The sequence below is a fragment of the Molossus molossus genome, unplaced genomic scaffold (genome assembly GCF_014108415.1).
Source record: "Molossus molossus isolate mMolMol1 unplaced genomic scaffold, mMolMol1.p scaffold_m16_p_3, whole genome shotgun sequence".
In the NCBI taxonomy this organism is placed as follows: domain Eukaryota; kingdom Metazoa; phylum Chordata; class Mammalia; order Chiroptera; family Molossidae; genus Molossus; species Molossus molossus.
In genome coordinates, this window is record NW_023425366.1 from 3,646,864 (window position 1) to 3,674,294 (window position 27,431).

At 55.2% G+C, this 27,431-nt stretch overlaps 1 protein-coding gene across 1 annotated transcript in view; it reads right to left on the reverse strand.

The window, feature by feature from the left end:
- Nucleotides 1-1,457: 1,457 nt before the first annotated feature.
- The window catches only part of ITGA2 (integrin subunit alpha 2), an 84,989-nt gene continuing 59,015 nt past the window's right edge, over nucleotides 1,458-27,431 (reverse strand). The window contains exons 16-30 of the mRNA XM_036278809.1: nucleotides 25,541-25,680; nucleotides 22,355-22,506; nucleotides 19,512-19,622; nucleotides 18,899-18,981; nucleotides 18,136-18,277; nucleotides 16,996-17,088; nucleotides 16,380-16,456; nucleotides 16,218-16,301; nucleotides 12,334-12,436; nucleotides 10,818-10,928; nucleotides 9,824-9,928; nucleotides 7,854-7,967; nucleotides 4,500-4,589; nucleotides 2,104-2,220; nucleotides 1,458-1,635 (exon numbers count right to left, since the gene is read on the reverse strand). Of these exons, the coding sequence (XP_036134702.1) occupies nucleotides 1,555-1,635; nucleotides 2,104-2,220; nucleotides 4,500-4,589; nucleotides 7,854-7,967; nucleotides 9,824-9,928; nucleotides 10,818-10,928; nucleotides 12,334-12,436; nucleotides 16,218-16,301; nucleotides 16,380-16,456; nucleotides 16,996-17,088; nucleotides 18,136-18,277; nucleotides 18,899-18,981; nucleotides 19,512-19,622; nucleotides 22,355-22,506; nucleotides 25,541-25,680 (1,603 nt within the window). The 3' untranslated portion in view covers nucleotides 1,458-1,554. The remainder of the gene's footprint in view (nucleotides 1,636-2,103; nucleotides 2,221-4,499; nucleotides 4,590-7,853; nucleotides 7,968-9,823; nucleotides 9,929-10,817; nucleotides 10,929-12,333; nucleotides 12,437-16,217; nucleotides 16,302-16,379; nucleotides 16,457-16,995; nucleotides 17,089-18,135; nucleotides 18,278-18,898; nucleotides 18,982-19,511; nucleotides 19,623-22,354; nucleotides 22,507-25,540; nucleotides 25,681-27,431) is intronic.

Here is a 27,431-nt window from a genome sequence, read left to right on the forward strand (position 1 = left end):
TGTTATAGGAAACCCAGATCCTAGACGTTTCAAGCTAAGAGTGTCACCGCTGAGCTCCAAGCCCGTCTCCCCGTCATTTCGCGATGAGGACACTGACGTGGACAGAGGCGGAGTGACTTGTCGGCAGCTTTAGGTCAGCCGTGAGCCGCATCGGCAGACTGCTGTGCCCGTGCCCTGTCCCCCTGCGCCACCCCTCGAGGTTGTGTGGCTCAGAAGCAGAGACGAAAGCGCAGAAGGAGACATTTCCAGCATAGCACCCGGGTGCTTGTTACAATAGGGACGATGGGGCCTCATCCCCATCTGACCCGATGGGACCTGAGAATCTAGCTTGTGAGCAAACCTGCCAAGTGAGGCTCACTCTGCGCACGTAGGTCCTCTGGAGACTAATAAGCACAGAGGCTACTCCCACCCATTTGGTGACGTCCAGTCTCTGTACCTTCTTGCAAATTCCTGAGACAATGCCTGTCTTTGCCTTGTCTACACTGCGTGAAGTCCCAACAATTAAAAATCCACTCGGGTGTGTTGTTCCTACTTGTGTAGCCGTCCACGAAAACCGCTCCCCGACGTTCACACGGGTGTGCGCTGAGCGCCGGCTTCTCCCCCTCGCCCGGTTGCAGAGCAGCTGAGACAGGTGTTTGGACACAGGGGTCAAGGAGTGGGTGACTGCGGGCCACTGCGGGAGAGGCAGGCTGCAGGGGACTTCTAGAAGACGGGGACTCCAGGGCGCAGGGCGGTGTTTCAGGGTGGACCGTGGAAAGATGCCAAAGACGTTATTCATCTTTTGCAAAGTCCCTGCCAGCCAGCCAGGGCAGCCAGCTGTGAGCTCTCCCAGAGACAGGAAACTTCCTCCTTCTTCCTCCAACACAGTCGGATCCTCCTACAGGCGGGGTTGTACCGGAAACGGTGTCACAGGTTTTGGTGCTGCGGTCCCTGAACTCCCTCTGCCCATGTCAATGGAGACGTCCTGGCAGGGGACATGCTCCAGCTGCCCAGGAGGGTTCATCAGTGCGTCGTAGGGAGACGGGGCGGGGGCGGGGGGCAGCGTGGCGGTGACCACACGTTTTACTGCCTCTGTAAACAGTTGTTGCAGAACACTGTCCACTTCGGATGAGCGTGAGGACCTGTGTTTTCCCCCAACGGGAGTGTCCAAGCCAGTTCCCTACCCATCCCAACACTCCCACTTTGTGGCTGATTAAAACAACCGATCATCTCACACAATTGAGTTTCCCCCCAAAAATCTAAGAAAGGTTATGTTTTTGTTTAGAACACGGCATGTCTGTAAGCATTTCCCCTTTCTGACACAGTACGTAGGATAACGTAAATTCTGGACCAGCCAGCATAGGGACCCTTTTCCATATAAAATAAGTCTTGGACCCTTCATCTTCCCACCCCCCACCCCCCAATTTCTTTTTCCCAAACTGACCTGCGGTTTTCTTGAAATAAAACATTAGGCTAGTTTACCCATTACATTGCAAAGCACAGACCTAACCAACGTGCACGCCAATGGCAAACGCTGGGGGGCGGCCTGCGGCCACCACAGGATCAGGCTGGCGCTCAGCTGCTCAGTTCTGTGGTGTCGTCAACCTCATCTGGGTTTTTGGTCATTTTTTCATATTTTCTTTTGAAGAAGCCAAGCTGTAGGATGAAGATGTAAAAATGTTACCGCCTATGGCTCATTTTGTATGGGCCCTTAGACCCTCTTCACTAACGACCACGTCCCCGAAAGCACCCGGGGAGTCACCAGGGCTGTGGCGGGTGGTGTCTGGCCTGACCAGGAATCAGCCCTTCGGGGAGGAGGTTCCTTCCCAGAGAGTTGAACTCAATTGCATCAAGTTAATTTTTCTGGATGTATTTCTCTGCTATTGAACAAAACATTCAGGGGTTCAGATGAAAGGAAGTTTGGGGGTAAAAAATGACAGGGCCAAGGGGATAGAGTCCTCCCCGATTGTTTTCCAGGACACGAGTGAGACCTTTGAAGGAACTTGCTCTGCCGTTTTGGGGGGAGCGGAGGTGCCGTATGAAACTCGAGGCTGCTCTTCAGCCAGGAAGGTCAAACGGAGGGCCTCGGGGGCTCCGTCCCTTTCAATAGCAAAGTGTTCTTACCTTCCACAAAACAGCCACCAGGATCAGTAGCAAAAGGAGTCCCGCGATGACACTTCCTACTATAACTCCGGTGGGTACTTCAGCTTTCTCGTGGGGCTTCGTTATCGTGAGGGGGATCTGTGGGCAGGGAGACGCAAGGCCTGAGTTAACCAACGTCGGCACCGGACACAAGGCGGTCTAGGCCCCTGATTGTACACACTCTACAGTGCGGTCTGGAAAGGCGTGGTGACCCGCTCGGGATCGAGTTCCTCAAACCCGTGCAGTGCGGGTTCCAGAGAAAGTGCTCCCTGCAAGTTCAGGCAAGGAACACGGTGTCCCCTCCCCTCCCGCACCAGCGCGTAGCCGATACGTCGTGTCACCAGCTCGGACGCGCTGTTCATGACCCGGCCACTCCAGTTTCCTGCAGTTTCCTCGTCCAGTGGCCGTGTTTGGAGGGCTTGGGGAGTGGAGTCAAAGGCCAAGTTAGCAACCCAAACGCCTTGAGGTTCAACCCAGAAACTACTCGGAAGTCGGCTCCGGAAATGCTGCCACTCGCGGTGGTGTGACATGGATTGTTGAGGACAGTCTCCCGGGGCTCAGGTTGTCCGTCTCAGCAGTAAAACGGCCCTCGAGGCCACATTCTTTGCGGCCACTCCCTGGCAGTCTCCGTGGCCGTGCTGGACCGGCTGACCTTGCGTTCCGGCGGCAGCGCCGTGTCCTTTCGTTGTGTTTTTTTTTTTTTTTTTTTTTTTTTAATTATAGACAGAGCTGCAACCATTTCCTCCACAAAGCACACTCTCAGAGCGCTGCCGGGGACAAAGCCCAGTTCATTTTCTTGGCTCGACACTGGATGACAGCGGCAGTAGCTGCTTTGCACCCCAGAGCGCCTAAGTCGAGCTAAACTCGAATCTGGCCTTGTGGTGGCTGGATTTCTTTTCATTTGTATCTTCAAGAGCTAAATCGAGGCTTCATAAATTTAGGACAACGGCAGCTATAGTTCGCTCGGCTCACTGCTGCGTGGCCGAGAGAGGGGGTTCTCTCCTGCCCTCTGCCCCAGAGCTTCCTCATCTGGGGTCCCTGGGTCTGCAGGGCCCGCGGGCATGAAATGACTGTGCCCGATTTGTAGATGGGTCTGGGGTTCAAATAAATTTCAGTCACGTATCTACCTGGAGGGACACAGCAGTTTATTATCTGGGTTCTAAATGTTACTTGAAAAATGACTCGATTTCTATTTGGAGTCAATAACTACTTTTATAGACACGATAAAGGGAGAGTCGGCCTCTGTTATGTATCAGTATTGCGTAGAGAAAACCAGAAAAAGTTTCCTAAAGGGTTCAGGAAAATTGTTAAATTTCAGTTGATACATTTATTTAATACTGCTTCCTAAAAAACAAACAAACAAAACCCCAAAACTACAACTTCAGCAAAAACCCAGGTATTGTCTGAACAGTCTATTGTTCTCAAACGAATTTAAAAATCTCTCCTGTGCTTCGCCCAGTCTGAGTTCGCAGCACCCTGAAACTGAAGTGAAGACCAGAGACATCTCCTTTGTTCTACCTCCGATTTTCCAGGCCCCAGCCTCGCAGAGAGGGCGTGGTCCTTGGGGGAGGGTCTGGAGTCAGAAAAGCATCCCCCTGGGTGGAATCACCTTCCCAGGGAGGAGGGGCAGCTGGGCTTCGAGCTCCACCCTCGGGCAGGGAGAGGGGCCAGAACTCAGGGCCACCGGCCTGGTCGCCTAGTGCAAGGCTTGGGCAGCTAGCAGGCCCAGCCGACCTGGGGGGACCCTGGGGGAAGTCTCAACCCGCCTTCCAATTTCTAACAAAAGCTTTGGGAGGAAATGCTCAGGCTCCGCCAGCAGAGAGCTGGGCCAGGCGCTCTGCTATCGGCGAGTGTGGCATAGTCCAACCGGGGTTTAGGGCGGAGGAAACGCGTCCGGTGCCAGCTCCCCCAACAGCCAGCCTTTGTTCCTCCGCAAGGACATTTCTTTGCAAAACCTTTATTCTTTTTTTATAAATCAAGGGGGGCATTTATGGTGTTCTAGGCTGTGAGACCCAATGAATGGGCATTCGGACAGCGCAGTGTCTGGCTTGAGGAATACCACTGAGGAAGAGAGGCCTCTGGTGAAGGCCTCATGTACTGAGCACGCTCTAGCACTGCTCTTCCCAAAGCGCTGCGCTAGAAGGTTCAGCTAAGCTGACGTGGCGTCCTGGCTGGGAGCTGCTTGGTGTCGGCGTGAGGAGGAAGCAGGCCCCGGTGCCGGTCCCTCAGCTGTGCCACGTGGGCGTCACTTCCGACCCAGCTTTGCCAGCACCCTCGCCAGAGGCTCCCCGTGGTAACACCGAATGCTGGAGAGCCAGCGAGCTACTCTGGTGCCCCCTCCCCGCGTCCGGAACAGAGCCCGCGGCGGCCGTGCTCACCGACACTGTGCTGTCCTCGACCACGTAGATCTGCGGGTTGTAGGTGTCCACCTCTGCAGAGGCCGCCAGCCGCACCGTCTGGAAGGACGCCTGCAACGTGAGCAGAGAGAATGTTCACCCAGCCGAAGGCGGCGCACGAGCCTCCGGGCGCTCGTTCCTCACCAACTTCCTTGTAGACGAGGACAAGTCAATCCCCATCTGAGGCCCCAAGACACTCTGTCCGGAACCCGGTGGCAGGTGGCAGGTGGCAGGCCCACCCCCCAGTGCCTAGGAATTTCCACGTGTGGGTGACGGCCCTGCCCAGCCCTCGAGCCCTGGCTCGGGGGTGGGGCAGACATCTCCCCAGGTGGCTCTCACTTAAAACAGGATTGCAGAGCAGGCTGAGACACACAGTTTTATATTGGGCAAGACTGTAGCACAGATTTCTGAAAACGTAAGTTTGCAGCCTAGGGAAAATTGCAAACTCAATATTTTTAACGGGAACAGACTCACATACAGAGAACAGACGGACAGTTGCCAGGGGAACAGACTCATAGAGAACAGACGGACAGTTGGCGGGCTGGGTGAAAGGTGACATACAAAGGATGTAAACTACAGCATAGGGGTTACAGCCAATAGCATTGTGTCATCAGTGACTACGTGTGGTTCAGGTGGGTACCGGGGCATCGGGGGGACACTCGGTAAAGTCCATGATGGTCTGACCACCACGTGTGTCCCTGAAACCAAAAGCAAAGAACAGTGGATGTCCGCTGTCATAGAAAAGGAAAAAAGCAAACTCGATATTTTTATCTATTTACCTGAGAAAGTGACACAGGGGGATGAAAGAGCAGGTTAAAAAGGGAAGAGAGTTTGTCTTCCTGGGTACGCATGGAATACTACACTGCTTGAAAGTACGCTTGACCACGCACGTCCACAGCGGACGCCCGGAACCTCTGGTCATGCCTGTAACAGGACCAATCGTTTCGGATTTCCTCATCTGAGCATGTCTATAAAAAATACTGAAATGCGGGGAGGTACATAGGAAGCACATGTGTTCTATGCTAACGTTTCTAGTAACCTAGATGAAATCACTTTACATACACTCCTGGATCTATTATAAAAATCTGTTTCATTGGTTACGTCACTGATGCGTATATTCTTTTCTCTGTCGTGCAGGCCCTGGGCCTGGGGCTTGCTTGGAAACAGGGTACACAGTGCCCAGAGCCAAGGATGCGCACACATGCCCGGGCTACCAGGACTCAATTCTCTGGTCCCCGGGAACAGGATTCAGTGTGCTCCGTGGGGTCATCTGCTGGACTCTATCCGGGAGCCAGAAAGAGGGACTGTGTCTCCAAGAAGGGGGCAGCGGCCTTTCTTCCCGGGGCCCGGTCTCCCATGACTCTACCTCATCCCCTCAACAGGGTTCACTGCGTCCGAAATGAACCCTGATCCCTGGTCTCAGAAACATATCTTTCTGGGGGAACATTGAGAGAATTGATAATGGTTTAAACATCTTTTTAAGTCCTCTGAGCTACGTGATGGCTGGTTTCGTAGTCTCTGTCGACTAAAGATGTAAGAAGCGCCTTACAACACTGGTCACCTGCCCTGCCAAGGCAGGCCCCCCGCACAGGCTCACAGGTGTCGTCTGCGGGGCTGGCGTGCCGTGGCCGGTGCACACAGCCTGCACACCCGAGAGCGGAGAGACGAGCCCTCGGCAGGCTTTTCCTCACAGAAGGCGGCCAAGGGCGCCGTGCGGGGAAGCAGCAGCCGCTTGGTCACGAAACCGCCTGCACCGCTCGGAGCGTCAGGTTCTGATGCAGAACCGAGACCAGGGTTTAGACGGGGCCGCCAGTGGCCTGAGAACATCCCCTGTGCTGTAGAAATGGCCGAAGGGCAAGGCGCAGACGGGCATTTGGCGCTGGCGAGGGAAGAAGGTGAACAGGACTTGGTACCCGGCGGTGACTCTCAGGGTGGCCGTCTCAGTTCAACCATCATCACGGTCACGTTGCAAAGCCTCAGTATTATGCTTTCTTCAGAACTCTGTTCCCAGAAACAAAACTGTTTTTCTTCTGAAAACCTCTGGGCCGCTACTTGTAAAGGTTACAAGTGACCGTTAAAATGAGGAAGCTTTAAAGAAACTCAAGAAGATCCAATGCATTTCGCAGAGCCGGCCGCTTGCGTGTCGGTGGCCGCGGTCCGTCTCCGTCCGTCCCAGCTGGCCAGGCTGCCGCCCGGAAACGTGCTCCTCCAGCCCAGGGAGCCAGCCCGCCGGCGAAACCCAGCACCGACCTGGGCAGCCGGGCGAGGGGATGATTAGGGCGGGCTTTGGGGCCCTCAAGGCCCACGAGCCGGTGCAGCTAACGAGGAGGCGGAATGAGAGACGGGAGAAGCAGCGGCCACTCTCCAGCCTGACCACCCCGCCCCGTCCCGCCTCGCTAGTCCTCTCTGCGACGTCTGTATCCCGAGCAGTGCTTAGATCTCGGTTCCAGGGACACGTGCCTTGGGAGCTCAGCTCTCTAATGTGACACAAAACTGCACAGCAGGGCCTGGGGATTGCGGGAGAGGCCATGACGTGGTTACAGGAGGGGAGAGGCTGCAGCGTGAGCACCGTGAGGGCTGATGCGTCCGTTAAAATAAAGATGAAAAATCCACCACAGGGCCCTGGAGGCTTCTGACTACGTTCCTGTTTGGCTGCCTCAGTCAGAGCCAGGGACGCAATCAGGTTTGAGGAGCCCATTCTTGGGGTCCCCTCCAGACTGACAGGGGCTCCTAGCCCCTCTGCTCCCAGCCCCTCTGCTGGCACTGTGCCACCTGCCGGGCGGAGGACACACGGACACGGCTTTGGCACTTCCTTCAGACTCCTCACGAGCTTGAAATGACTTCGAGGGCGGCATGTGCACTTCACCAGCCGAGGGCGACCCAGCAGAGCGGGGTCCCCGTCCCACACAGAAAGGGGAGCCCTCGGGTCAGATCCACGCTGGGTGGTGTGAGATCGGTCAGACAGTCCTCGGGGCGTCCAGGGAGGGGCACAGCGCCATGCGCATTTGCACTTGGGTGCGGAGCAGGAGACGAGGGCGTCAGACACGCACGGCCGGGCCTCACACCCCAGGCAGCAGAGGGCACCCTGGCCCCGTGCCCAGCTCTGCGGGAGGCGGGCCTGGCGTCTGAGGAGCAGCCGTTTTCTGGGCGCGCAGGGGACTCAGGGCACAGCCAGGCTGCGCGGGCTGCGGGAAGAGAGGAGGCGCAGTGCCTTCCGGGCGGGGCTGCTCCCCGTGATTTGGGCGCCCCTGACATTAGCCGGAACACCACTGTCGCCAGAGGCGGGGCTCACCACCCCTTGCTAGCCATGGGCTCGGAGAGGTGGCTGATACTCACGGCGGCGAACGTGCCGTTCCAGACCCTGGTGGACACGTTCAGGAAGTACTCCCCTCGGGCCTGCGGGTCCCTCAGCCAGCAGGTGACGTTCAGGCACGCGGCGGTTCTGCAGTTCTGGGCAGAAGAGCGAGGGTTAGTGCCGGCTTCCAGAAACCCAGTCACAGCCTTGCCCCACAGGTGGGGCGGGAAGGGTGGAGGGCAACAGCGAGCTCATGAACTATCGTACTTCTAACTCTTCACTGGGCCACGTAAGCACACACCCTCCGCCCAGCCCACCCCCTGCGGGGGGGCCTCAGCACACACCCTCCGCCCAGCCCACCCCCTGCGGGGGGCCTCAGCACGGTCCGGAGGTGGGCAGGAAGTGCACCAGCCCGCTAATTCACTAATTCTGACAGTGAACAGCAGAAACTAATTGTGTTCATCAACAGATCACCAGCCAAGCAAATTATGGAATATGCATATACAAAAGGCAGTGCGACCTAGTCGTTAAACATAATTGATAGAGACACGCCTTAGATTAAAAACCAGCTGAGAGTAAAAGACTGGCAGCCGCCAAGGCGGGAGGAGAGGGGATGAGCCCGGGCACAGAGGAGACCAGGGCAGAGACACTGTGACACGGGGTACAGGTCAGCCGCATTTGTCCAAACCGTGGAGCCCGCAGCACCCACACTGGAGCTGGTGTAGCCTCTGGGCTTGGGGTGATGCTGCGGGCGCAAATGCAGGCGCGTCCCCGGATCAGCGCGCCCTCTGGGGGGGGGGGTGGGCAGGGCAGTGCCGGAGCCCTTGCCTCTGTGGGAGTGAGGGGTGTGGGACCCCTCTGTGCTTTTCACTCAGTTTGCTGGGAGCCTAACACTGCTCTCAAAAATAAATCTATTTTATTTTATTTTTATTATTATTATTATTTTTTAATCCTCATCCGAGGACATTTTTCCATTTTTCATTCAGATAGAGTGGGAGGGAGAGAGAGAGAGAGAGAAACATCGATGTGAAAGGGACACATCGAGTGGCTGCCACCCGCACAACCGACCAGGGCCGGGGACAAACTGCAACCGAGGTACATGCCCTTAGCGGGAACCGAACCCGGGTCTCTCGGGACCGCAGACCGACCCTCTAACCGCTGAGCCAAACTGGCCAGGCTATTTTACTTTATTATTATTATTTTTTAATCCTCACCTGAGCATATTTTTTTCCCATTTATTTTCAGATAGAGTGGGAGGAAGAGAGAGAGAAATACACATCGGTGTGAGAGACACATCAACTGGTTGCCTCCCGCAGACCCTGACCAGGGCCAGGAACTGAACCACAGCCCAGGCACATGCCCTTGACAGGAATTGAACCCGAGACTCTGACCCTCGGGCCGACGCTCTAACTGCTGAGCCAAACCGGCCAGGGCAAAAATAAATCTATTTCAAAAAGTCTGTGACGTCTTGGCCTACAAGATTTCTGTAACAGTATCTGCGCAGGCCTGTACGCTAAGGGACATAGAGGAGGCTGGTCGTTAAAGGACTGGTCAGCTGTCAAATTTGCAGAGAACTTGAATTCCTCTGTCGTCTTTTGTGTGGTCATGTTGGTTTTATGTTGTTCCTACCTAGCCATTGCCCATTTTTTACAAAATCAAAACAATTTTCACAAAAATAAGGACAAGGCTGAGAGGTGTGATGCAGACGCTGAGGTGAGTTTCTTCTGGGAATTTTTACATATTAGATTTCAACCACATGAACACTGTAACTGTACTGTAATTACTTCACAAAGAAACTGTTTCCTCCTCCTAGCTTCCTGTTCCCCATGCATGGGAAATGAAACAATGTAATCTAGACTCGAGTGTGTACTTCTCCACCTCCATTCCCCCTGGCCATCGGGGGCAGAACATAAATCTAGGATGGGGGGGTGGGGGGGATAAGTGGCCGAGTCCCAGGTCAGTTGAGCAACTAATCCCCAAAGGGAGCTGTGGTCGGTGAACCGGTCCTCACCAGTTCTTTGACGTGCCGGAAATTTTCACTCTTGAAAGTCACAGGAGTCGGCCTCTGTCCTATCTTCAGCGGGTTTACGTCGGCGTTACAGCTGATGTCGCCGGCCTACAAAAGGACGTCAGATTTCGTTTAGGAACTAAAGCAGTTTATGACGTTCCTTCGACCTGCCAGGAAATCCTCCTGCCACGCTGGGCATGGGGGGCTGTGGGCCTCGCCTCGCTGCTGACCTGGCCACACCTGTCCTCACCAGGTAACACCTGGAGTAGTCAAAGCCCCAGGTGACCTGACGGGGCTGCTGGTTCCTAGAGCCCGTCTGTGAGGAGACGGATTTGCAACAAGAGACCGTGTGTGATTTGGCTCGGGGCTCTCTTCTGTGCAACATTTGGGGATTTTGATTCCCTGTCATCACCTACGCACCCCACAGGAGTGGCCTTGGAGCCAGCTAAGTGCGGAGGACGCTGGGCCAATGTGAGGTTGGGGTCCGTGCTCCTCACCCAGGCTCGTCAGAACCCCCAGGGTTCCAAAGACAAGCACAGGTGTTCGGCCTTAGCAGAGAGGTTCCTGTCCAACTGCTGGGGATGGGGCCGGCCCTGCGCGGACGCACGAAGTGACCAGAGATGAAGCGAGCAGCCAGGCTCGAGGGCTGCAGAGGGGTCAGGCTGACCAGCTGCAGAGAGCAGCCCGGAGGCGACTCACCTCTGGGTGGGCTCACCTCTCCCTTCCCAGCCCACTGGCCAGTCTGTGGACGGGCTCCGCTGCTCGGCCCTCCACGGGGTCAAGTCAGAGCTTTCGGGGTAATTTCTGCCATCTAGACTCACATCTGTTTTCTTATAACAATATCCTGCTTCTAATATGAAGCTGACATTTTGTCCATTGGTACCCACCCAAGCTGGCCCAGGGGTCACCTCGTCAGTTTCCCGTCTACACCCGTCAGACGTGAGCGCCCCCACCGAATGGGGGTGCACAGGGTTAGAGGCCATCGGGTCACCCTTACCTGGTCTGTGTGGACCCCCGTCAGGTACATCAGCGGGTTCTTCTCTTTGGTGTACTGGGGGATGTGGATGACGACGGAGGCCATGCTTACTGGAATGCTGCCCATGGTCACCTGTGGGACGGAAGGAAACAGTCTGGCTTTCCAGGGCCCCCCGCACCTGGGGTGCAGTAACTGCTGTGTGACGAAGGCCCACAAACGTCACACAGCCGAGTCCACACAGAAGGAGTCGGTCCTTCACAGTGAAGGGCTCTGTTGTTTCACCTCTTGGAAAAATCTTGACATTGACAGTGTTAATCAGCCAATAATTTGTGACAGAGATGGCGAGAGTTATCCACCGTCTGTGGAGCTGGGCTGCCAGGCATGAGGTCCCGCCCTGCGCCCAACTGGCAGTGTGGCCGGGCATGGGGCTGGACCTCCCTGCGCCTCCTTTGCTCATGAGTACAGACAACCGGCAGCCAGTCGGGGTGCATAGTACAGCATTTGTTCTCACCGGTGGGGTGCCTGTTCGCTTGGTCCAGTGCTCACATCCCTCGGTGGTTAAACATTTTAAGTGACACCCACAGGAATAATAATCTTACCAACCTCAGAACTGCTCTGGGATTACATGGGTCAACACAGGGAAAGCACTTGATACAAAGGCTGATACTTAGTACACTCTACGCTTGTTACTACCAATTGGCTAGATGTCTCCTTAAAGAGGGAGTTGCCAAATACCACGCATATTTCATAAATTCCAGTATCTGGATCACAAATCAAGGCTCATTTAAAATTTTTTTTTTTAGAATCACCACGTGTCAGGGTTGTGTCCATGTAACAGACTAGTAAGACACGTAAAAAGAAAACTGTATCGACTCAGCATGGTGGATGGATTTTCTTTTTGCTTTTCAAGGTTCCTGTAATGTTATAGTATAAAATAGTTACTTTTACAAATTAACTTCTCTTTGTGTAATTGATAACAATCTGTAGCTCAATCATTGCTTATACTAATAGACCACAGAAACTGAATTAAAATATTTCTGGATACTACCTCGCATGACCACAGAATGCATAGTTGCACGCACGGTAAGCTTCTCAAACAGATGGGCTCTCTAAGGATAAACTGGCGTACTGAGTATATTCCACAGACATGTGCCCACACTAATGCCATTCTATTAACGTTCTGTGGATTCATGTTGGACACTTTGTTTCAAAATATATCAATTATCCCTTACCCAGGACACATGCCTATACACAGTGCCCAGTTGCTTCCTTATCTGTGGTCTATCTTAGTGATTCTCAAAGTACGGCAGCTGGACCAGCAGCATCAGTATCCCCTGGGAGCTTGTAAGAAACTCACATGTGTAGACGCCCCCCCGAAACAGAAGCTCTGAGGGCGGAGCCCAGTGACCGAGTTTCAACAAGTCCCCCAGGTGATCAAACGCACCAGGGTTGACCACCACTGGCGTATTTCAACTTCTCTTTACTTCCTTCTCTTCCTGCCCTCCCAACCTCCCATCTTTATAACAAGTGTACGAACCTTAACGGAGAAGATAAATTTTGGACCAATGTCTTCAAAGTTGTGCACGATCAAAGGAACATTCCCGTCCGAGGAGACTTCGTAAAAATTTATGTTGGTTGATCTGTTGGGGGATGTTTGTAAAGTCAGGTATTTCAGTCCTGCTGTGCTTGAAGCTTAATAGTTCTCTGACTTAAGAATCTTCTAGCTTATGTGACAAGCAAAACAGGTTAGAGTTAGGTACAAAAATGCTATATGAGGACAAATGGGCTACATGAAAAGTATTCTGGGCTTATGGTCCAGTGTTCCTCCCGGAGACGAATTCCCTTCGAAGCATGTCCCTCCGTGATCTTTCTGCCGAGAGCTCTGTGCTGTGTGCTCATCAGCTGCAAAGTGTGTAAACTAAGCACAAAAGTGTCACTTGAGCAGCCAGAGGCGCTGGCCGAGGTTGCTGGTACACATCGGCGCCTGGACCTCCTGAGGGCACGGTGGCTTGCCCGGCCGGAGGGCCTTCCCCCTGGCGTGGCTGCAACAGCGGTAGGGCCCTGGGCCTGAGCTCCAGCGGCGCGCATTACTGACACCCGAGGTCAGGACGCACGTCTGGCCAGCCGACCCCTTCCTCCCTCCTGCTCTAGTTCCAAGATAACTACTGCTTTGGTCTGGATCGGGCTGGTCAGTTGGGTAGAGACTTTTGGCTGAGCCAGAGGTGCTAACAGCCCAGATGTAGAGGCACTGGACCGATTTTGATCTCTGCCCTGGGGATTGCCTACTGGGGTTCACAGGTGCAGTGATGACCAGGTCAGGAGGACCCCCACAGGCCAGCCACACTGCCACAGACCTGGATACCCTCCCTGCCCCCACTCAAGCGGGCTCCGAGGCTGTTCCGAGCAGGGTAGCTTCACTGGGGTGGGGGCAGGGAGCAGCGGGAGGTGGCTGAGAAGCAATATTTATTCCCACCGGGTAATCCATTCTAATTATAGGGTGCTGATCACATGTCCTAAAAATTATAGTGGACGTTTTCTGAGACCGAGTTTTTTTTAAATTTCTTTACTGAAAATACTGCCTTTCTCCTTTTTTTTTTGTCTCCTGTAGAAAAACACTTTTCCAAATTCTCAAAAGGAAACCACGTCACGGGGAGTCTTAAATAGATGTGGTGTCTGTCAGGGTTACATATGTGCGGGGCACGACGGTCTGTGGGCCCAGGGAGACGGGCCCTCACGAGTCTTGGGGCCACAGAGCCCGGCCGTGTGCGGGAGCCGCTGCCTTCCACGGGATCTTCGTGGGAGCAGACAGTTTCTCGTTGATTAATATGTTCTGCTCTTGCATTTTAAAAAGATCCAACACTTTTCCGTGTGTAACCTGTGTTCCTTAAGTCACTTGAGTGTTGGTCAGTGTATTTATGACAGCAGTTAGCTGTACTCTCGGGCTTCTGTCTCAGAAATAGTTCTACTCTCATCTGCTTCCATCCATCACAATATAGCTGCACATTTATCTGGCACCAAAGTGGTCGTCGAGGGGCACATGCGATACTTGGGAAGGACTTTTCCCCAAAAAGCTTGCAAAGGTGTTTGCTTTAAAAATTTCCCCCAGCATTACTTGTGATAATTAAACAAAACAAAATAAAAATGCAAAACATCCAAATATCTCATTAATATCAAATTGATGACATAAATTACAATCCAGCTAGGAAAAGGACAAGTCAGATCTGTATGTCCCGTTATGGATTTTGCTAGGATTACATAGGAAACAAGGCACCCCTGGCCGGTTTGGCGGTTAAAGCATCAATGGTCTTGGGTTTGATTCCTGGTCAAGGGCATGTACCTGGGTTGCAGGTTCGATCCCCAGCCCCAGGTGGGGTTGTGCGAGAGGCAACCAATCAATGTGTCTCTCTCACATTGATGTTTCTCTCTCTGCCTCCTTCCCTTCCACTCTATCTAACAATCAGTGGAAAAATATCCGTGAGTGAGGATTAACAACAACAATAACAAATAGCAAGGCATACAAAAATGTTATCATTCCACGTGGGTAAATAGTGTGTGTGTGTGTGTGTGTGTGTGTGTGCGTGTGTGCGTGTGTGTGTGTGCGTGTGTGTGTGATGCTTAGATCCTGGTAGAAAAATAAACCCTGCATCTGGAAGGTATTCTTGAAACAGTCGAGTTAGTCATTTATGGGATGAGCAGGAGGGGTGGGGAGGGATGACTTCATTTTCCGTTGTGTATCTTTCTCTAACATTTGGATTTTCTATCCGTGTGCATTTAATGTCTTTCTTTAAAAAAATCCACAGGAATCATCTGGGTGGAAGAATTAAGAACTACTCTAGCTTTTGTTCTTCATAATTCTTCACATTAACTTTTTAAATTATATGATATATATATATATATCCTCACCCGAGGACATTTCTTTTGATATTTTGTTCAGATAGAGTGAGAAGGAGAGAGAGAGAGAGAAACACCGACATGAAAGGGACACATTGAGTGGCTGCCACCCACACGACCCCAACCAGGGCCGGGGACAAACCGCAACCGAAGCACGTGCCCTTAGTGGGAACCGAACCCGGGTCTCTCCAGACTGCAGGCCGACGCTCCAACCGCTGAGCCAAACCGGCCAGGGCTAAATTGTAGGATATATTTTAAAGAACATCAGAATGTCTTCAAGTCCAACTTACAAAGGTCCCCCAAAGACACAGCTGAGCTGTTAGTGCCGCGAGGTGCCCTCACCCTTATATTTATCGCACAGTAAACTACGGGAACACTGTGGAGTCACAGGAGGCCGTTTGAGCGAGAGCATCTCGGGAGAGGAAGCCCCGGTGGGGCAGGAGGAGCAGGCAGGCAGCGGGGTCCTCTCCACCCCGTCAGCCGCATTTGCCTTCAGTTACTACGTCGGACGAGAGGTCTCTGAACTGTGTGGCTCTGATTAGTTTTCCAGGAACCATGACTTGGACGGTCCTTTGTTTCTTTCGCCGTGTGCGGCTCGCTGGACACAGAAGTGTTCTTTTCACCTGCTCATGTGTCTCAGGCTCTAGACATACCGTCCTTTCTGTTTTTGCTCAGTGAGCTGTCGAGGGGTCTCCACAGTCCCTGCATTCAGGGGCTGGCGCGAGGTGCTGGACGCGAGGGGTTCGCTGTCCCTGCGCCCTGGCGCCGGGCTTGTGGGACACACACTGCTGCCTGTGTCCAGGGGTCATCGGTCTGGCTGGGTGGAGTCTGCTCCCAGGCGTGGAGGTGGGTGGGCTGTGTCCCTGCACCGCTGTGACCCAGTGTCTGTGTCCGTGAAACCACTTCTCTTCATGGGGGTGAAGGCGGTGTGAACCTCTCAGCACCTGCAGCCTTCACCTGTTCCTCGCACCTCGAGACACCTGTCTCCCTGAACAACTCAGGACCCCTGGGGTCCCCTGCCCTCCAGCCAGCGCCCGGGGCACACCTGCTCTGGGCACAGGACCGGGAGGACAGCACTTCCTCGTGCTGTGGCAGAGGACACCTTCCCCGTTGGTGGGAGGGAACTGGCCATCTGCTATGTCAGGAATTTTCCACCCAGGAATTAGTCTTCTGTGACTGGGTCATCGTGTGGGGTGGGCCTGTCACGTGGAAAGTACTGGGCTTGGGGCTGCAGCGTCGGGGAACAGGGACACCGCTGGGGGACTTGTGTGGACAGGAACAGAGGGGCCTGGAGAAGGGCGTGGTGTGACCCTCGGGCTCTGCCCGTCTGAGGGCCTGTGGGACCTTCCCACTGCCTCCCGGCTGGTATGCTCAGTCCACGGCCGGAGGCGCCCACGCGCCCCTGGGGACCCGTCTGCCTGGACCCGTCTGACACTGCGTGTCAGTGGGCAGGGAAGCACCTGAGTTCATGTTCTCCGGTGAAGAGCGAGGACACAGAAGACCTGCTGAGTCACGGCCAAGCTGCCCTACCTGGTGATGTGGATGTCCGCGTCATACAGCAGGGGGACGGTGACGTTGACCCGGTTGTCTGCCTGGTTTGCCTCCTGGCTCTCGCTGTTGGAACAGGCACGAGGAAGTTACTGGGAGAGAAGGGTGAGGAGAGCCATCGGTGCATGACCTCGCTCCGCTTACCTGGAGGCCTGGAAGCTGACCAGCGCCTGGTTCTGAAGGTTCTGCAGATTGAAGTCGAAGTTGATAGTGAACGTCACCTATGCACAGAATGCAAAGCGTCAGTGTGTGGCGCTCCGTGCGCAGGGCCAACAGGAAGACGACGCTTCCCGTGAGAGTCGCGCCCTGCAGCCGGGGTCTGGGTGTCACGTGCCGCAGCCTCTACGCGCGCAGGACACGCATCCGCTTGTCCAGCTGCTCCGCACGCCTCCCCCTGAGAATCAGGACGGCGGGACTCGCACCCCACACACGTCACCCCAGGCACGTGTACCCGCCTGGACCTGGGAGCTTTGTGCTACTGTGAGGTTCGCTTATCAGGGGTTGGCCGGTGGCCTCCCTCCGGGGCTCTGGGTACAGCACTGACCAACGTATTCAGAGAAAAAGAACTTTCTGTATCGTACGTGCTTTTTGGGATCCACGGCACGGGGGAGATCTCACATTTATTAGTAACAGATTTTAAACACACAGCCGGTGGCTCGGTGATGCCACTGAAGGGCGACGCGACCAAGGAGGGCTGGCAGATTGACACGGGTGCGGGGGGGTGGCTGGCGTGGATTTGAGGATGAAATGCAAGTTGTACCTGCTGTTCCGTCTTCAAAGCAGGGTAGCCTACGTTGCAGGCAACAGACTTCTGGGACGGAGCAACCTGGCACGTCACTTCTGTCCCGTCAACCTGGACGAGACCCAGGAAAAAGGAGCAATTAGTGCATGCCGTGTGCACACCCACGCTGATCCTTGTCCAATCAAACGGGCATTTCACCAGTAAGGCTGATTCACAGTGAAGTCACCTTGTCCCCAGGACTTGAAAATCACGTACTGTCCAGGTGGCTACTGTACTATTTTCCTTGTAAGCAGGACACGCAACAGGCCAAAGGAGAGGCCAAATACTTGAATTTTCCCCCAGAAGTAAATCATAGCTCTTATAGTTCATAAGCACAAAATGACTTTAATCCGATATTCAGAAATTCTGTCTTTAATACCTACCTTTCTCTGAATATATTTGAAATCTCTAGTTTCACAGGAAGAAAGCAAAATCGTACTTTGGTGTTTGTTTATAGTCTTTAAACAATTTAAAGAACCTTTTTTAGTTTTCATCTTTTTTTTTTTTTCTTTCTTTCTTCTTCTTTAAAATCACGTGCCATTTTGCACAGGGAATTTAAACACTGAAGTCAGAATGGCTTTAGGACAAGAGATCTATCCAATCTGCATCGACTTCAAACGGGATGGAACGGTTTTGGAATTCTCTCATCAAGTAGGGAGCTAATTTGGAAAATCTTAGCTTCTCCTCTGCTCTCCTTTTCCCTGCTTGGTGGCCGAGCAGGGACCGGGGCATTCGCGGTCAAGTGCGCTGCTGGTATAGTGATCAAGTCGACAAGATTAACTGACCCTGCTGGAATGTGTCCCCTGGCAGCCGCAGGGCTCGCATTTCTCAGCAAGTGCAGCTCGGAGCCTCTGAGCACACAGGTGGCAGGGGGCCTAGGCGAGCGTCTGGCTGAGGAGGCCAAGTCTCGGGGCAAAGGAAAAACTGACCCAAAGGCAGCAGCAGAAGCGCAGGGAGGCAGAGCCAGGCGGTGCCCTCCCGGGGTAACTGGGCGGAGCCCCGGGGTCAGGCCCCGCCCTGCGGCCCTGGTTCAGGAGCTTCTCCCACAACCTGGGACAGGCTGAGCTTCAGGAAGACGGGGGCTGGGGAGCAAGCCCGAGCAGGGATGGCCCCACTTACGGGCATGGACCAGGACGCGAAAAACAGGTTTTCTGAAAAACCCACGGCGAGCTCAGTGTTATATGCGCTCTCCTTTCTGTTCCTCAGTGTCACTGAGAATGTTAGTCTTCTGTTTTGGTTGCTGACAATGAAGGGTCGTTCTCTGTTAAAAAAAAAACAAAAAACAAAACAAAAAAGAAAAAAGTCATTAAAGGGAAAAAAGGGACCCAGTATTCAAATACCTCACTCATTTAAAAAATATCCTCTTTAGATTTATTTGGAATACTGAGAAGACTGCTTAATAAGAAGTCTCTGCGTTGCAAAATGATACTGACAATGAATAAGTCAGTGCGTTTGGTTTTTCGTCTTGGTTGCTTTTAAGTACAATTCAGGGGAAGGGACATCCATATACACATGGTGTTATGTTTCTGATTGGTTTACAGTATGGATGGTAGAAATCAAAATTTAGATCTCAGAGGTCTTTATTAGCTACCATTATTGCTTCCGTGGACCAAAAAATAAATCTCCATAAACATTCACTTGAATAAACCAGTTGGATGCGTCTTTTATTCTATTTTACACTGAGCTGTAATTTTTTAATTTTCATTTTAGAGAAAGGCAGGCAGAGAGAGACACACACGGATGTGTGACAGAAACATTGATGGGTCGCCTCCTGCACGAACCCCAACCAGGAACCAAACCCGACACCTTTCGGGGTACGGATGATGCTCAACCCACTGAGCCGCCCGGCCAGGGCCACACTGAGGTTACAGGTGAAACTTACTGAGCAGCTGGCAGCTGTTGGACACCCAGCACCAGGTCAGAGATGCAGACACCGTCGTCCCCACAGTCTTTATAGAAAGGGACCTACAGAAGGAAGACAGCGAGTGGCGGAGACTGCGCACAGCACATTCCGTTTGCACGACGCTCGGACCAGGCCAGACGACGCAGCGTCATGGGAACATAGACACGTTCGGCAACGTCAGAAAGGGAAGCAGTGACCAGCGCGAAATTCCAGGGGTGACTGGCCAGAAGGGGAGAAGGTGGATCTGCTGGGGGCGGGAGTGTACGGAGAACCTCACAGGTATGGGCTACATCCTACTTGTCAAGTGGGTGGTGAGTACAAGGTGTTTGTTTATTGTTATTTATTTCTTCAACCAACATCTGTGGACCCCTTGTGGTGGGCCGGGCACTGCTGGCCGGGGGTGGGGGGCCGAGCAGTGAATGGAGAAGGTGACATCTCCTGGGCTTCCATGCTAGCAAACCATGCACATGAATAACTGTGTTTCGTTGAGAAACGTAACGAGTCCAAGGCTGTGTCCTAAGTGTCTTTTAAACAGCAGTGCCTGGGAACCCCTGCCGGCCGGTCTGAGCTCCAGGAAGGACAAGCCACTTACACTGAACACCTTGGCCGTCTCAGAGTAGGCTTCCAGGGCAGGGCTGGTGCCGGGGTTTTGCAGGCTGATGTTCACACACAGGTCCAGGGAGCTGACCACATCCGAGGGTTCCTAGACACACACACACACAGGGTTATGAGCACACAGAAGCTGTGCACGGGAGAATGACCAGTGTTGTTCAGGATTTCCAAGACTCACTGCTCTCGGCCCTGATTCCGCTCTCCGTCTCTCCACTACCAGGAGCCTGAAAGACGGGGTTCAGTGACCCCAGCAGCAACTCTCAGTTAAGCTCATCAGTGACCTCGTCATGCATATGTAAGGGATGACAGCTATTTAGATGATGTGCCCAGTGCTCATGTTCAGAAGACGCCCCCTGTCTGTCCTTGGCTCTGGGCCGTTGCTGATGTCCTGTTAATTCCTACTGCCCAGACGAGGTACACTTAGGTGTTCTGAGAACACCTCTGGCAGGGACCCGGGGACTGCCAAGGGATGGACGGAAGGGTTCCCTTCCTTAGGCAGAACCTACCTCTGCTCTGCCAAGCCAGACAAAGGCGGTGCCCACATCTGAAACCAAGCCCCCCAACTTCCCACTCCGGCTAACAGTGAGGAGCCACTCTGCTCCTCCTCGCACAGGTCAGACAACACATGTCTCACCCCGAGGTCGGCAGTCAGCACCCCCAGCGCCCCTTCTGCATGTCTCACCCCGCGGCCGGCAGTCAGCACCCCCAGCGCCCCTTCTGCACGTCTCACCCCGAGGTCGGCAGTCAGCACCCCCAGCGCCCCTTCTGCACCTCTCACCCCGAGGTCGGCAGTCAGCACCCCCAGCGCCCCTTCTGCACGTCTCACCCCGCGGCCGGCAGTCAGCACCCCCAGCGCCCCTTCTGCACGTCTCACCCCGAGGTCAGCAGTCAGCACCCCCAGCGCCCCTTCTGCACCTTTCACCCCGTGGTCGGCAGTCAGCACCCCCAGCGCCCCTTCTGCACGTCTCACCCCGAGGTCGGCAGTCAGCACCCCCAGCGCCCCTTCTGCACGTCTCACCCCGCGGCCGGCAGTCAGTACCCCCAGCCCCTTCTGCGCGTCTCACCCCGAGGTCGGCAGTCAGCACCCCCAGCCCCTTCTGCGCGTCTCACCCCGAGGTCGGCAGTCAGCACCCCCAGCCCCTTCTGCGCGTCTCACCCCGTGGTCGGCAGTCAGTACCCCCAGCACCCCTTCTGCACGTCTCACCCCGAGGTCGGCAGTCAGTACCCCCAGCGCCCCTTCTGCACGTCTCACCCCGTGGTCGGCAGTCAGCACCCCCAGCACCCCTTCTGCACGTCTCACCCCGTGGCCGGCAGTCAGCACCCCCAGCGCCCCTTCTGCCCTCTGCGTTCGGGGACCGGGTGGACAATTAGCCATGTCACATTGGCCTCTTGGTTCTGAGACTCCCATGTAATGGAAAACGCAGAAATGCCAAAACAGGGTCACCAGTGCCACCCAGCAGCCCTTCCGCCAACCTCCCAGTTCTTGTCCGGAGAGAACAGCGTATGAACGATAAACACCGACAACTGTTTGCCTTTTCCTGAGCAATTAACTGTGTCGTCAGCCCGTCCATTCCCAGCCGGAACCACTCCTGTCCTGAGCCCTCTGGGGGCCTGACCACCAGGCTGGCTCCTGACCCCAAGAAAGCACTGGCTCAGTTGGCTCAGGGTGGGCACGCAGGACGGACTCCGTTGCTGTGTCACATGTGGTCCCCAACGGCATCTGGGAGCCGCCCCAAACGGCACACCTTCCGCAAACTTCGAGTGCAGGGGAGGCGTCTCCACCTGACGACAGCCGCCGTCTCATCCCACCCTGGTCCCATGTTTAATCGGACCCACCATTTAGCTCAGGGGTAGGGGAGGATGGGAACCAGCTTTTATTTAAATAATTGCAATAACTGGCCCCTTAACACAAAAAAAGTCCAGGCCTTCGCAAACAAGAAACCTTGAACTTGAAACAACTGCTTCGTGCATCAGAACCCCGACTTCAGCACTTAGCATTTCTCGAGAAAGGGTCTCTGCCGCTTCCAGCTACCCTACACACATCTGGGGTGTCCCTTCAGTCTCCCTACTCCCGGACCTTCAAACGCCACGTTTCTGGTGGTGAGGACCCAGAATACGCATTTTTATAAGTTCCCTGGGCAATTCTTATGCCTCTATAACTCTGAGAACCACATTTCTAGAGAAGTTCGTCAATGGCTCTTTCAAAAATGGTTTCCTAAGAAAATGACACTTTCAAACACCCTCATGTGGTGTCTAGGGGACAACAGTCAGAGTTCGTTCATACAATAAATTTCCTGTTGGGAGTTTTCCCCGGAGAAGCATTTTTCCTCCTCGGGAGAGTTTCAGAACCCGTGACGGACAGCAGTTACGGCCTAGGATTAGAGCGCGCCATTCTGACCCGCTACCGGCCGTCCCTCCCCCCAGTAGCGGAAAACACAGGTGTGTTCTTTCCAGCACCTTCGAAATGAACGCACTTTTTCCGTGATAGGAAAAGGTCAAGACAGAGGTTACTGTGAACTAAGAGAGCTGCCTCGTAAACCCCCGACGAGGCGCTGGGTCCCTGGTGTCTTCGGGAACCCTATATTCAGCCTGTGCGCTGCAATCCCACGCAAAGCTCACTGCTATAAATACGGGGCTGTGACCACGCGCATCAGCAAAGGGGACACGCTTCCTGTTCTCGGAGAAGGACATTCGTTAGGAAGACCGGCATTCTCTGACTCTCACGTGTCCACGCGAGCTTCCGCCACCTACCCGGCCTGAGGGAGGAACCGGGGAGGGGTGTCGAGGGAGGGGTGTCGAGGGAGGGGTGACGCGGAGTCCCACCTGGATGTGGATGAGGAACTTTGAGCACGTCTGCGCTTGGCCGACGACCACGCTCTTCTGCAGGTGCCTTTCGTTGTTCTCCTTGAACACCCCCCGGGAGGTCACTCTGGACGAATACAGGTCCGCGTCGATGGTGATGTTACAGAGAATGGCTGGGGTGGGAACGACAGAGACGTTAGTACGCACGGCACGGAGCGACGAGCAGTCCTGTCTCACTGTGTCTCGCGGGGTGGAGTCTCTGGCTTTGAGGAAACATAAAAACGGGGTTGACACGGAAGAACTGTGAGCCGTGGGTAACTCTGGCATTGTGATTCCGGCTCTGGTACGATGCCCGTGACTGTGTGGGGAGGGAGAGGAGAGCACCCTGCCGTGAGGACACCTTTGGTTTCCAAACATCGCTCACGGCCGGCTGGTACGCAGAGGAACGGAACCGTCCCCGAGTGCCCACAGCGGAGCGCGTGCTTAGACGGCACCTTACCCAAGCTGTACGATCCAACCGGAAAGGGGACCTTACTGTCCTATTTTCCAGACGATGAAGGTGAACTAATTCCCTTCGTTCACACGGCCAGGGCGTGATCGGGCGTGAAGTTCGGGTAACACTGGACCAGAGTCCGTGTTCCGGCTGTGTGTCCCTGCAGGCGGGAGGGTGAACCGCTCTCGGAGGGTCAGCTGAGATACTCTAAGGGAACCGGTGCCCGCACAGTCCAAGTGCCTCGTGGGGAATGGCGCGCAACACGGCAGGAGTATGACTTTAATCAGACGGACGTGGTCCGAACCCTGATTCCGCTCTTTATAGCTAAATGACGTTAGCAACTTGGGAAGCCTCTTTGAACCCCCGTGTCCTCATCTATAGCACAGAGATAATAGTCCACCCAGGGAAAAGTAAATGGAAATCCAGTGTGGCAAACACGGTGTCAGTGGCCGACGTCCAAACTATCAGAACCTTCAACTGAGCTCCGCTGACCGCGTGTCCCAGACCCAGAGAGATCTGACCCTGTTCACAGCGTCAGCGGCCTTGTCCCGGCTCCCTCGCTGCTTCCTCCACTTTCTGTATTTCAGAGGTTGAACAGACTTCCCAAATCGTTACACGTGTTACCTTTAGAGTAGCTGTTAGAGATACTGTGCAATTCTTCTTGCTCCAATGACTTATGGAGGCGAACACGATAAAATGGTAAGAGACTCAAATGAGCCGCAAGTGAGTGGTAACAACCAGGCGGCGGGAGGATAAAGACGGTGCTGGCTGTGGCCGGGACAAAGCTCGCAAGACCAGGCGGTTTTACGGTTTCCAAGCAGCCTGGTAACATGGTACGTGGTCTCATGGGCCAGGTGGTAATGTGTGTGTGATCAACCTTGACCCCGGGGTGTGCACCTAACAGAACTTCATCTTTATACATTCACACAAGAATGAGAGTCGTGTCTTGTGTACTGTTGCTGTCTGTGCCCCTGAAAGCATCAAGGAAAAGGGAAAGGTACCCCAAAATAGCAAGAAAGCGCCCAGCCGGTGTGGCTCAGTGGTTGAGCATCGACCCTGCACTAAAAGGTTGTCGGTTCGATTCCTGGTCAGGGCACATGCCCAGGTTGTGGGCTCGATCCCCAGTGGGGGGCATACAGGAGGCAGCCAATCGATGTTCCCTCTCATTGATGTTTCTCTCTCTCTCTCCCTCTCCCTTCCTCTCACTAAAATCAATAAAGAAAAAAAATTTTTAGCAAGAAAGCCAGAGACTCTAGATGGAGGGGGAAGGAAAGGAGGTTTTCTGAAGGCAGGACCCTCTTCCGAGTGGGGTGGCCGGAGGGGTAGGCTCATCATAGGGCAGGGGACACAGGAGAGGACACCATGCTCCTGGCCAGGAGGGGTGACCAGCCAGCCACCTCTGCCAACTCGTACATTTCCCAGATCAGTCTTTGAGACAGACTTGTCTCCAGCTTGCGGAGCTGCCGCTGGTGTGTGACCTTGTAGAGGTGCAAGGTGTCCAGTGCAGTGATTTATAGACTTGTGTGTTGCACACTGACCACCATGGGTCAGCTAACACATCCGTCACCTCCCCGTGACAACCTTTTAGTTGTGAGAATTTTTTTAAATTGAGTCCTTTGGCCAAGTTCACGTGTACGACAGCTACGGTGCTGAGGACGGTCAGCTCGCTGCCCAGGTCCCACCTGGTTTGGACTCGCTGTCACCGTGACGCGGATGCCGAGCTACCAGGCGGCCAGAGGCGCTGCGCGGAGCCGGGCCGCGCCCAGTACCCGAAGGACCCCGCCCACGTGGCGAGTGGGAAGCGGAAAGGGGCGAGGAGCGGATCGGACGTCCGCTTTGTGCTCATACCCTGCTGTGGCTTGGCGTGAATCGTGACAAACACACACTCTCTGTCTGCATCTACACTCTTGTACGTTTACTTGTTTGCACCCAGTGAAGTCCCTGGAGGAACCACTGGTCTCTGAAGTTTAGAGCCGGAAACTGTCGGAGGGGGAACAGGACCCGTGAACCGGCCGCCAAGGGAGGAGGCCACTGAACCGAGTGCGCATCACTGCGGGGTGGCGGGCGGAGGCTCGGCCGCAGGTGGGATGAGGGGAGCCGGGGTGGGTAGGGGACCCGAGAGAGGGTGGACCTCAGCCCAGCCCGAAAGGTGACTCAGCCGGTCCCAGAGAGACACGGTGGCCATTCCTGCTGACAGGTGCCCGAGGTTCTCCGCACTGTCTCCTGCCGGCAGAGCACACCCCAGACCTGTGCTGGCCTCTCGCATCATTGAGGAAACTGAAATCACGGGCACAGGTGCTCGATTCTCTGGCATCCCTGTCGTCGCTGCACGCTCACTAATTCCTTGCGGACGGGAGTGACGTTGCTTCCCGCACGGAGCAGCTGCCCCTGGACAGGCCTGGCCGCACACCGATGGGTGCACATGGCGCGGCCTGTGTCTGGAGCCCAGGGAGAGGCAGGGGCGAGGGGCAGGGGGGGCGGCAGGGGGAGAGCCTGGGTCACAGAGAGCACAGCTCTGAGCCTCTCAGTGTCTCCTGGAGACCCAGGCTAAGCCGCCTGCCTAGCGACCCCTCCCAGCGCCTTGCTGCGGCGGCTTGAATGTCCGCCAGTCAAAGCCCGCTTTCTCGCGTCTGCAAACTGCAAGCGTGTGTTCGACGCAGGACGGCAGGCCCGTGGGCAAGCCGATCCGTCCGGATGACCTCGGCCCTACTCACCCACTTGGCTGCTCTGCTTTGGGGGCCGGAACTGCGCGCGGAAGCAGAGCTGCACCTGGAGCTCAGCGTTCTTCTGGAGCAGAGTGATCGTTTCCGGGGTGAACGAGGCGTCCACAGACACGTCAGCGATACTCTGCGACCTGCAAGACACATGGAACGGCTCAGGGACACGCCGCTGAGCGCCCGGGACCGGTGCCAGCGTGACCCCGCTGTTCTCTCTGCCTGTGAAAGCCCCGTGGCCTCTTTCAGGTCAGAAAGCTCCGGGGTGGTGGCAGGGACGGCATTTGGGACGGTCGCCCGCACAATCCACCTCCAATGCTTGATGCCGAATGAAGACGTGAGCACAGGCTGTGGTCTGCGACCTCTCTGCAAGGGAGGTGCACAGTCACGGTCCCTGTGGTGCGCACAGTCACGGTCCCTGTGGTGCGCACAGTCATGCTGTGCACAGTCACGGTCCCTGTGGTGCGCACAGTCACGGTCCCTGTGGTGCACACAGTCACGGTCCCTGCGGTGCGCATAGTCATGCTGCACACAGTCACGGTCCCTGCGGTGCGCACAGTCATGCTGCACACAGTCACGCTCCCTGTGGTGTGCACAGTCATGCTCCCTGTGGTGTGCACAGTCATGGTCCCTGTGGTGCGCACAGTCATGGTCCCTGTGGTGCGCACAGTCATGCTCCCTGTGGTGCGCACAGTCATGGTTCCCTGTGGTGCGCACAGTCATGGTCCCCGTGGTGCGCACAGTCATGCTCCCTGTGGTGTGCACAGTCACAGTCCCTGTGGTGTGCACAGTCACGGTCCCTGTGGTGCGCACAGTCATGCTCCCTGTGGTGCGCACAGTCACGGTTCCCTGTGGTGCGCACAGTCACGGTCCCTGTGGTGCGCACAGTCACGGTCCCTGTGGTGCGCACAGTCACGGTCCCTGTGGTGCGCACAGTCACGCTCCCTGTGGTGCGCACAGTCACGGTCCCTGTGGTGCGCACAGTCACGCTCCCTGTGGTGCGCACAGTCACGGTCCCTGTGGTGCGCACAGTCACGGTCCCTGTGGTGCGCACAGTCACGGTCCCTGTGGTGCGCACAGTCATGCTCCCTGTGGTGCGCACAGTCACGGTCCCTGTGGTGCGCACAGTCACGGTCCCTGTGGTGCGCACAGTCACGGTCCCTGTGGTGCGCACAGTCACGGTCCCTGTGGTGCGCACAGTCATGCTCCCTGTGGTGCGCACAGTCATGCTCCCTGTGGTGCGCACAGTCATGGTTCCCTGTGGTGCGCACAGTCACGGTCCCTGTGGTGCGCACAGTCATGCTCTCCGTGGTGCGCACAGTCATGGTCCCTGTGGTGCGCACAGTCATGCTCTCCGTGGTGCGCACAGTCATGGTCCCTGTGGTGCGCACAGTCATGCTCTCCGTGGTGTGCACAGTCATGGTTCCCGTGGTGTACACAGTCAGGGTCCCTGTCGCACTTCGCATGCTGGACGCGAAGTGCATCATTCTTCTCCCTAAGCCAGGGAGACAGGCTGGGGAGGTGGGGTGGCAGAGCTGCGGTGTGTGCTTCTGGCCATGTCCTGTTGCCTCAGTGACATGTGACCATCATGCTGGCCATCGGCCTGATGCCAGGAAGCGGTGGCGGAGGCCAGCGCGGGCAGGGCGGGCAGACCCTGACTGGCCCACGTGGCCTCATTGCTTCTACAACAGCCCCGTGACGTGGTAGGACAACACCACCTCCATGCATCAGTGGAAAGGCCTGAGGTGTTCGGGAACTTCCCTCAGTCCTTGGCCAGTGGGATCTGGCCTTGACCATGCCCCCTGGGCACCCCTGACCACGTACAAAGCAGCAAGTAGAAACCAAGCATTTCTCTGTCCTTGAAAGTTCTACAGCAAGACACAGGAAGCGC